Source organism: Cinclus cinclus, chromosome 6, assembly GCF_963662255.1.
Source record: "Cinclus cinclus chromosome 6, bCinCin1.1, whole genome shotgun sequence".
Taxonomy (NCBI): Eukaryota; Metazoa; Chordata; class Aves; order Passeriformes; family Cinclidae; genus Cinclus; species Cinclus cinclus.
The window spans coordinates 27,100,778-27,111,506 of NC_085051.1; the positions used below are offsets into that span (position 1 = coordinate 27,100,778).

Here is a 10,729-nt window from a genome sequence, read left to right on the forward strand (position 1 = left end):
CACACTTTTACTACAGTCATCAAGGACACAGCCAATCCCCTGTGGGCCCCCCAGCAGATGGGGCCAGCAGGGCCTAATTGTACCACAGGCTCTGTACTGCCCAAGCACACCCACCTTGCCAAGAGTGGTTGGCTGCAAGTGAACAGAGTGGCTTGGCTTCAAAAGACATGTGAAATGGCTGCTGACTGTAGACACTCCTCCATGGTGGCTCTTGGTCAATGCTGCCTTTAACTCATGATAAAGCTAGGAGAATACTTCTAAAGAAATAACAAATGAAAATGAAGTTGTCTAAATCCAGTGAACTAGCTAACTGAGAAATCAGTTTCTGGTAAAGAGAACAGCTGCCTGGAAATAATTTGTGCTGGATGAAGAATGTCCAGAGCTTTTCCCATTGCACTCTTGACCTGACTTTTTGTAACAGATCCAAATCAAACTCAAACCTCTTCAGCAAATGCCAACTTAAATCGGAATGCTTTAGAATTCCCCTAATAATCACAGATTAAGTAGCAATATATTGAAACTAAACTGTGATTGTCTAGTAATCATTTACTTCACAGTGTTCACTTAGAAACTGATTAGAGAGAATCACCTACTACAATTATACCTGGAGCTTGACATCAGTACCACTGTTGTCTGGGCCAATTCTACCATTTTATCTCTGAACTTGACTTCCAAGACTTCAACTCTTGCCATACCTTCACAAACAAAATAACTCAAGAGTGGCATTCTGCCCCCACCCCTTCTATACCTGGGCTGGAACCAGCAGATACACTTGTTACCACTTCAGTTTAAAAAAAGATGGTAACACAAATCAGAAAAAAAGCTTGTTAAAAAAGGAACTGCAGAAAAATCTACTCAGGTGACTCCATCTATTCTTCAAAGAGAAGGAAAACTGCACTATTGGCATCTCAGAGTGCAATCAGGTATGTCTTCATTGTTGTTTAATGCTTTTCACTAGAAACAGCCACACAAGGGGGCTTTACTAAAACTGGTTACCCTCCAATATAGCACATTCAGTACCTCTTCAGTAGTTTTTTTTACCAATGCCCTCATCTCATCTCATCTCATCTCATCTCATCTCATCTCATCTCATCTCATCTCATCTCATCTCATCATCTCACCATTCCCACTAACTACATGTATCTTCTCTCACCTGTGCTTTCACAAAAAATTAGTATCCCCAAAAGCAACATTTTCTGTCCTCAAGCCCAGGTCTTCTGTTTGCTGTTAGTTTCTCTGTTCTATCAGCCTACTTAGTTATAGGAAGATTCCAGAGCTGAGAAGGATTATGTCCACCAGTGACCCAATCCAAAGCCAGAAACCAGCTGTAGGCTAATAGGCCACATATTCCAATCTAAATTTCTTACTAAGAGACAAAACCTGAAGTTAGCAGGTATTTTAGTCTTACTGAAACCATGCAAAGAATTCCCACTGCCTCTTAAAAATAAATAAATATATAAGTTATATATGGCTCTAAGCAATGCAGTTGAGTTCCAATGTGAGGAGCCCATTTCAAGACTTAAGGCCAGGAACAAGCACTCATCAGACCAATACCTTCTTGTGCATTTGTCTGCAACTACTGGGCCTGTTTGTCATAACACTTCAAGGAATGAAAAGGCAAACTCACATATTAAAAATATTGAGAAAGTCCCATGACAAAATCAAACACAAAAAACCTTGTCAGGTGTCTCTAAACCACAACACTGTTCTTCTGGCCTCAGTTTCCAATTCAGTGTTGGTCAGCAGCACCAAATAAGCTAAAACGGTTCTTTTATAACCCAAGAGTGAACCAGAAGCACCACTAATCAGGAATTAAAAATAGCTATGTATTAATTTAAATAAAGATCTCTTGCTAGCCAAACAGCAAGTAAACTCAGCTCCACTAGTCTCTACAGAAGGTGTCAAAAGCTTGAAAAACCATTGTGAGCAATTTTTGGTAACTAACTCTTTGGGTGAGAGACTGTGGAGATAAGCTGGTCTTTTAAAAACTGCCCAAAGATTTTCTTCAAAACTAATACTTTTATAAAAGTTCATGTGCCAAGCTATCTGGAGTTACTTTAATAATTTAATACCCAACAAGAAAGTGTCATCAGTTTCCTCCTTCTGCTCCTTCTGCTCCTTCTTCCTCTTCTTCTTTAACAACTAAGGTACCTTAGGAGGAAAAAAAAAGAGGAAAAGAAGAAGAGGAAGACATAATTCATTATGATCTATCTGAAAGCTTATCTGTCCTGTTGGAAAGAGTCAAGAGTTGTATTTCCTGCTGTTTCTAACCCACATGAACTTCTGCATACCTCAGCTGGTCTAAACTAGAAAAACCTTCAAGTGATCAATTCCTCTGTTGGATGTTTTTCCAACATCTTGGGTAACATGGAACAAAAAGTTACTAAAGCATGATCTGCAAAGATCAGCCTCACTTGGTCTTTGGGAGATGCACCAAGTCAGCTCAACTGCCAACAACCAATCAGCACACTGCCCTTCTCTTGTAGGGCCCCTACTTTGTGCTGCCTTTTCCAGGACATATTTGCCCAAGTTTTAGTGTGGTTAGTAAGTCTAACCTTATACTACCTAGGGCACTTTTTGCCCACAAATATGTGCCTTATTCTGTTTTTCATTTTACATTTAAAACTTCTACTACAACAGCAAATGGACCACTCCAGGACATCCTTCCTAGCAGTGCAATTCTCTCACCAGGATTCTGCTTTCTAATATTTTTGTTTACTGCAGCTGAGCTGGTTTTAGATAGAATCTGGTAATAGATTTCCCATCCACTGTTCCTTGTAGTGAAGCTGTCTCCTCTTGTTGACATGCCTGCACTCTTCCCTTCCCTGCTGTTATCCTGACTGTGTATTAGTGTTACCACTCCTCTCCCCTTCATTGCTTTAGAAAACAGGGGATAATAGTGAACACCTAATATCTCCATTGACAGGAATTAACATGTTTAAAAGTATTTCAAAATTATCTAATTTTCAGTCACTAAATGGTTGAATATCTTTTCATACCAGTGTCTTAAATAGGAGAGGACAGCTCAAAAATTGAGGCTTGCTACAGGAATGGAGGGGGATAATCAGGCATTTAGGAAATTTGCATGCAGTTTTGAAAATTTGCCCATGCATTAAAAGCGAATCAGAGCATATCCCTGTCTATCTCTAGTCTCTCATTTCACCTCTTTTGTTGGGAAAACTGTAATTCAACTTAGCAGATGAAAGCCTTGTTAGCTTATTTAATGCTAAATCTTTCCACTCCCTATTAGGTATTTGATAAAACTGCTTGGCTAACTACAGAACAATACCCAACTGTTGGTGCAAGAGCACTTGGATTTAACACTCTAAAATCCATCAAACACTGTGGCCAGGATCTCAGTAACTACTTCTGAATAACTCTGAAGAGGAGGGAGGAATATTAATTTCATGGGCACACAAATTAATCTCTGAGGTTATATTTAAATTTCCCGTGGTTGTCTTTATACTAAGATTTTAATTCACCCCAGTTGCTTCATGCCTCAAACTCACCATCCAGTTTTTTCAGCTTGGGTACCCGTTTGGTTGCTTCTTCAATCCAACTGTTCTGATCAGCAGCAAATTTCTCTTGTAGTGGATTGCCTACAAACACCAGCTCCTCTAGTACTGGCAGCTCTGCCAGTCTCACAAACTCTGCTGCAACCACAAAGGTGAAAACACCAACCAGATTGTAGAACATGGAAAGTACATCTGCACCACATGTTCCTTTCACACTCAGTGCAAACATAAAGAGCATGGCATACAGCAGGGGAGGGACTGCTTGGGCTATAACTGCTGTCAGGTTAAAGAATAGAGGTGTGCTTTAAAAGAGGTTGAAGAAAGATGATTCAAAGCATGAATTTAATTGGACTTAGAAGTTGAATTGAATATTCTAACTATTTTTAGTCTCTTGCATGAGTGGATGTTTAGGGATTTTGCACGTTTGCAGGCTTGTCAGTTACAATCAAAGCTCCATGAGATACAACGCTATTTTTCACTTGGTGACTTAACTCATGCATTCACCATACTGCAGAAATCTCTATGGAGTAGAGATGCACGACTTACCCCAGTCTTTCACCAAATTATTTGACATATAAAGAACTTTCAACTTCTTCATTACACGGATACCCCTTAGTTTCTCAATTAAGTTGTATGAGATCCACAGCTCCTCTAAAGTTTCAGCAACTGCCTCCTGGAAAATGACAGTACTACTCAGATAAGCAGAAATACATCTTCTTTATTATCCATACTCTTTCTTCACCTTCTACAGGTGAGAAAATACTAAGTTGTATTGGTTCTCATTTCCTTTTAAGCAAGTCCCTAATTATTAGGCATCGCAAATGCTCATGGGAATTAAAAGGTAAAGTTATATATGCAAATATATGTAAGGAGGACAGAAATTGCTATATTAGGATAAAACAAAATGTAGCTGGCTGGAGTAGTTCTTAAGGCATAGGGGCAGAGGAGAAAAATCTGCTTACTTATGCACTGCAAGCATATGTGAAAAGAATGCCATTCAACAACTGTTTTGGAAGGGATGTTATACAGTGTGAGAGCATTATTTATCCTGGTATATTCTGGTATGTTTGTGTCTGCTGGCCAGAAATCACATTCATAATTCTCTCAAAAGAGAGGTTTTCCTAAAACCAGTCATTACATACTAACTCTGCATTTCACAGTTAAGAGATACGGCATCTCTGAAGGTGAGAACAGCTTTGAGGAGAAACAGTATCTCTTGAGAAAGAAAAGAATTTATATATTCATTTTAAAAATACTGATTTGAAAAAAGTATTCTTCTGGCCTGAATTCAAATGTAACAAAATTGATCCAATTTTTTTCTCAACTAATTTTCCCCTACTAGGTAGACTCACTCCTGCCACCATCCACTCTAAAGCCATACTTCTCCAGGTGCCAGTTAACATAAAAGAGGGAGAACAGATGATAGCAAAAGAAGAATGTAAAAGGTTAGTGCCTAAACTTTTATTCAATTACTTTTATTGAACTCAGCAAAGACTTGCAAGAACACAGGGGAATTACCTCATATTCTATTTTGTTAGTGAAGAATTGATACTAAAAAGCACATACCAATCCATTCAAGTTCTTTATGTTATTTCTTCCCAAAGACAGAATCCTCAAATTTTCTGTGAAAATAGTTTTTTAAAAATCTTGTTAATAAACAGGAGGGTTTTTTTTAAATAAGAAGATGCTGTAAGTCAGGTAAAATGCCATATTCTGCTTACAAACTGCACTCTGAACAGGCTGCCTTAAGAAAGAATGACCTAAGAGAAACAAAACCTCCTGACCTAAACAGATCAGGAATTGATGTAGGGGAAAGCTCAGAAATACACCCATTAATACAAAGCTGCTCATCCGTAGGTTATCCAGTTGAAATTCAGTTTTAATAAATACAGAACAAAAATTACTATTTCACCTTGCACCTGAACTCTAACTACTGACTTGCTTCTTTTGATCTTACATAATTCATATCCCTTCTTCTCCAGGCAAAAGTGGTTCTGATCTTATTTTAAGGCAGCAGATTTGGTTTATATACTAGAGGCAGCATATAAAGCTGCCTTACAGATGCCTGATGAGAGACATTCAACTTAGTTCTAGTTTGTCTGGCTTTAGCATGAAATACTTGGTATAGACTGGATATTTTGAATCTACATTAATATAAATAGTTAAGATGCTTTAAAGTCTTTTAATGTTTTATTCCACTAAAAATTTCATTGGTTTCACTTCTATGTATAAGTGCCTAATTACTTTTTCTCATAATAGCTACTCAGTAGAAGTATTACAGGACAGTTACTTGGAAAGATTACTGGAATAATGTAATGACTAGTATTTCCAAGTCTTTTGAAGTCTGAGCTTATTATGAAAAGAAATAAATTCATGAAGCTCTTTGACAAATCTCTCAGTGTGCAGTTGGAAAGGATGAGATTCTAGATTCCTTATCTATCCAGATGGTATTTTAATAGGAACAGAAAAGCCTGGAAGCTCTATTCAAAACCTGCAGCTCTTTACCAGTCTCATGCTGCAGTCAAAGTCTTGAGGACAGACCATTAAGACTTCTGTTCCAAAGTCAGTAACCCAAAAGTTTCAAAGACAACTGTCCAAAAAAAGAGAAGCTCTACTTCTAGACAGGTGGCACATCCATTGTAAAGTATGAACAAAATTAAACCAAATATATCCAATCCTCTGCAAAGTGGAATGACATTTTTCCATCCCTTGGAGGATGTCTACAACACTCCAACCTCCCTGCAACCAATAATGCATTTGCAGAGACATTGAACTGCAGACTGTCTCCATCAGGAGTGTGGAAAAAGGTCATGACATCACTTTTCAACTGATTAGGTGTTGAATAGCACAGCAAGGCCCACAGGAGGGTACTGAAGTTCTTACTGATGGAATTTTTTGATTGTTGCACTGTGAGACAACTGCCAAGGCTAGTGCAGGGATACCTGCTGCAATACACCACTGCTGCTCAGCCTGCATTCTCCAGTAAGACTGGTCATTTTAAAGGTCACTTGTAATGTTCTACAAGGAGGGAATAAAAAAAGGATAATAACAGGTATAAATAAAGCTGGACACATGTAACAAATGAGGGCATATATCTTAACCAGGCAACTAGAAAACAAACACAATGGACAGCTGGCTTGTCACTTACTTAGGTTGTTCAAGTTGGCGATTCTGTCAATGCAGTTTGTAGACAGTGACAGTTTCCTTTAAAAGCAAGAATAATCAATTCACACTAGAAGAGTTTCATGTCCCAACACCACTGCATTAGAAATAATTATATGTTCTTGTCTCATTAGATGGTAAACTAACTGGATGTGTAAACAGACTCAAAATATCCTCAAACCATTAGGATTTCTTCAATTTTATTTAACTTCTGGGAAAGTACCATGAGTTACAAGACATACTGAATTATCTTTTGATGCCTAGCCTTATCAAATGCATGGATGTTTATTTCTGAAATTACTCTAATCTCTTTCTGAAAGTCCTGCTCAAACTGCCTCTTTTTATCATGCATTTTGGAGGCGATCATAAACATGCCATTTAGGTGATAGACTCCAAACACAGATCTGTAATTATATACTGACAAACAGTGTATCATTTCTCTGGGGTCAAATATTAATACAGAATTGACCCTAACACCTTCTGAGTTAAGTTACAAGGGCCTTTCAATTAAAAAGGACAAGTGTGTGCAGGAAGAGAAGCTCAGTTAAGTAAAAAATAAGAGAAAGCTGCTGCTTTGAAGACCACACTTAAACACAGTAAATACATATTTGCATTGGACAGCAGAAAAACTGAAATGAAAAGAGGAGAACATTTTGTTTCCAGCATGTTTTTAACTGAACTTACTCGCAGTTAACAAGAGCGGAGAGAGCGCCATCCATCTTTTCCACAGGAGGAACCTGCCCATACAGTTTCACTTCCTTTGCCTCTGAAGCCTTCTGGCCACTTTTCTCTTCCTAAAGAAAAGAGAAGGTGAGGAAGAGATTCACTGCTACATGCAAATTACCAAAAATAACTATATTAAAAGAATTACTGTAAAAGTGATTACTACAGAAGTAATTCCAATATACTACTGGAAAGAGAAAGCAGTTTGAGTTACCAAGATTCCTGCTGGTGTAGCACAAAAAGGGTAAGGCTAGCTTATTTTCAAGATATCAAAATAACTTATACATTACGTATGCTGGTTTTTACAAGTTGTGTAACACTTGAGCAATTTAATAAAGGAGTCATCTGCCATACAGAATGGAGAAGAGATTGAAGGCTAAAATTCTGAATTAAGGTATTTCCATGGAGACTAACATACAGAAACCTCAGCTAGGACAAATCTATAGCAGAAGCAGATTTAAAAGTTCTGACAGAAAAGTCTCCTTCCCACTTCACCCAGGAATCTCAGAATTCATGCCTGGCTCACAACACAAACTGAACACAAGGGAATGTGTTTTGGGAAAGAACCTCAACAGATTCATAGCATTAAGAATCTTAAAAAAAAACAAAAAACAAACAAACCAAAAACATCTAATTAGCCATTAAGAAAGAGTGGGGGAAGATGTCACACTTTGGAGAATACAGCAAAAGACAGATTTTCTATTTACAACCTAGGCTGATAATTCAGAGCCTTGGAAAAATGGACATAACATCGGCATTTAGGTTTATTTAAAAATATGGTCTTATTAAAGCTTTTAAAATTCTGAAGTGATGGCAATTGTTGACTAAAAACTTGGAACAAGTATCTATTTAGAGAGTAGCAGCAGTTTTGACAGCTGCCTCCCTGACAGCACAAAGGGAGCATTTTGTCAGTTCACTCAGTGTTCAGTGCAAGGACTGGAGGTCTATTAACAAAGGAGAAATCTTGGCACTTTCAGAACAAGGACTCTTGTTTTCTCCTTCATTTCATGCATCTACTGAAAAGAGAGATAGCTGAGTGTGCCCCAGTTTATATGGCTACTTCGTAATTAAATTAATCATGTCCCATAAGTCTTCTAGTATCCCACAACAGAACACCAGGTTTTGATAACATCATTTTTCCTCTTATGTACCCAAAATACTTTAGAAAACTGAATTTAATTTTTAAAAATCATGTTGTTTTATAGACTTATTTATATTCCAGTTTCTGTCCAAATTCAGTATGACAGTAATTTTACTCAAAATTACTGATTTAGCTAATAAGCATGTCAGATGTTTTGCTGGAATATGGTGATGACATGTTCAAACAAAGTAAGTACATCAATGTGAAACTTCCATTTTCTTTTCTAAGAACAGTACTGTATCTATTTGTATTTACAATCGGTTTGTAATCTCTCAAAAAGATTTCATAACAAATCTCTCTTATGTCAACGAGTAAAAATACATTTTTCCTTAAAAACATGAAAGGGAGAGAGCTTCCAACACAGACTGGGCCCGCAGTGAGCACCTGCAGGAAGAAAATTCATCCTGATTTTTTTTGTAAGCAGTAGTGCAACCACAATATGCCACAGAGAAAGTATAGGTAGAACAGACATGTTTTTTAAGAACAGGTTATGTGTTTACCAAGCTGAAGCTGCTTTGATTTCAAGTTGCTTTGATTTAACTAATGTCACCCTGACTGGAGGGCATCGGTAAACTCTTATGCCAAAGGGAAGAAAAACATTTAGAATGCAACACAACACCAAAAGCAATTGTACAAGTCATATGGACCCACATTAGGAAGAATAAAAGGAAGATTTAGACCCATCCCAAATAACTTGAACAGAAAAGCAAATTCAGCCCTTTATGCCTAATGCTAATGAAACTCACTGACACAGGCTGATTCTGCCTAAGAGACATGTGACAGAGGAGCAAATGAAAAATAAATCTGTAATAGGAAACATGGAGCTAAAGTTCTGGAAGGCAGAAAGAGTGAGGGAGGAAAAGCAAACTTGTTAAATACACAGTTCATACTTCTACTAATGCTAATGTTTGCAAGTTGTTGCATTCTAGTTCTTACTATGAGAGCAGGAGTGAAGTTTGTGGGATATACAAATATAACTGGAAAACCCCTGAAATACTGAAGGTACCAAACAATGATAAAACTCAAAATGGAAATAATCTTCAGTTAAAATCTAGTACCTTGAGCTTCTGGCTTTCAAGTGTATCTGCCCACACTATCACATCTGGATCTTCTAGAGACCAAAACATTTATAAATCCTTGCCCTACCAGCTGGCCAAAATTAGCAGGGAAGTGCTAATCCAACAGCACATCTGTTCCTTCATCTAAAATTCAGAGACTGGGGAAAGATTCTCACAGGTTTTATTGGATATTGAACCTGACCCTGTGAGAATTTTGTACTTGTTTATTCTGTGGGAAGGACTGCACTTGGGTAAAGTGAAGAGAGCATAATTAAAACATAATACATCCCCAACTCTAAATCTCTTTGTGGCTTCAGGCCAATGCATATTCAGCAGAACAACACAGGTGGGCAAAACAGACTAATCTTTACTAGTTGTATCAATTTAACAGGAACATACAAAAAGTCCAACAGAATGTACTATACAACAAGCAGTAATCATCATTTTACTTTGTGAAACTTCTTAAAGCAGATGTTTCAAGCAAACATTTCTTACAATGTTTGAAAAACAAAATCAGCTGAATACAGTCAAACCCCATGCCTCTAGACACTGTTCTAGTACTTACCCATCTGGCTAGAGCTTCTTTGATGGTCGTTGCTTTTGCCTAAAAATGAAACAAACTTAAGTGAATATTCATTGAATTTTTAAAGTGACTTGTTCACTGCACATTTTTTTTCCTATCCTGCTTTTCTGCCCTCATTCCATCATTTTCCTGTATTATCTTGGGTCATCCAAGTGAAATAAGTTGGAACCACCCAGTGTCCTGTAATTTTGTTTTCTGGATTACTTTGCTGCATTTTCAGAAGTAAACAATGGGTTTAATGTCAGGACATTATCTTCCTGATCTTACTCTCTGTCTCATGGCACACTGCTCATTAGGTTTTACGGTGAAATTCAATTCAAAGGCATAAGAAGTTACTGCATTGAAAATTGTGGTCTAATGCTCTTCAACACTCACATTTTCAATTGCAGATTAGCAACTTCCTGTCTGAAAGCAAGTCTGTGACCAGAAAATTATACAGCCTCCTAAAATTCACTGAAAAAAATTAGGTACATCTTGCCAAAACTCAAGAGCAATCTGGATTATATATATTTGGGGTTTCTTTCCAATTGTTTTGTATTGAGTTACA

General features: G+C 37.4%; 1 protein-coding gene across 1 annotated transcript; it reads right to left on the reverse strand.

The window, feature by feature from the left end:
• Window positions 1–2,089: 2,089 nt before the first annotated feature.
• On the reverse strand, window positions 2,090–10,197 carry DNAL1 (dynein axonemal light chain 1). Its single transcript, XM_062495359.1, has 7 exons — window positions 10,165–10,197; window positions 7,362–7,471; window positions 6,664–6,719; window positions 5,082–5,137; window positions 4,062–4,188; window positions 3,510–3,653; window positions 2,090–2,151 (listed from the first exon to the last, which is right to left on the reverse strand). The coding sequence occupies exons 2-7, from the start codon at window positions 7,394–7,396 to the stop codon at window positions 2,090–2,092; spliced, it is 480 nt and encodes a 159-aa protein (XP_062351343.1). The 5' UTR covers window positions 7,397–7,471; window positions 10,165–10,197.
• Window positions 10,198–10,729: the final 532 nt, after the last annotated feature.

What these genes read in the sequence shown, in the direction of transcription:
- DNAL1 (XM_062495359.1), bottom strand. Translation starts at nt 7,396, where the DNA reads ATGGATGGCGCTCTCTCCGCTCTTGTTAACTGCGA. An exon ending in TCCGCTCTTGTTAACTGCGA is followed by an intron (nt 6,720 to 7,361) that starts GTAAGTTCAGTT and finishes TTGCTTTTAAAG; the next exon opens with GAAACTGTCACTGTCTACAA. An exon ending in CAAGCTGAAAAAACTGGATG is followed by an intron (nt 2,152 to 3,509) that starts GTGAGTTTGAGG and finishes TTTCCTCCTAAG; the next exon opens with GTACCTTAGTTGTTAAAGAA.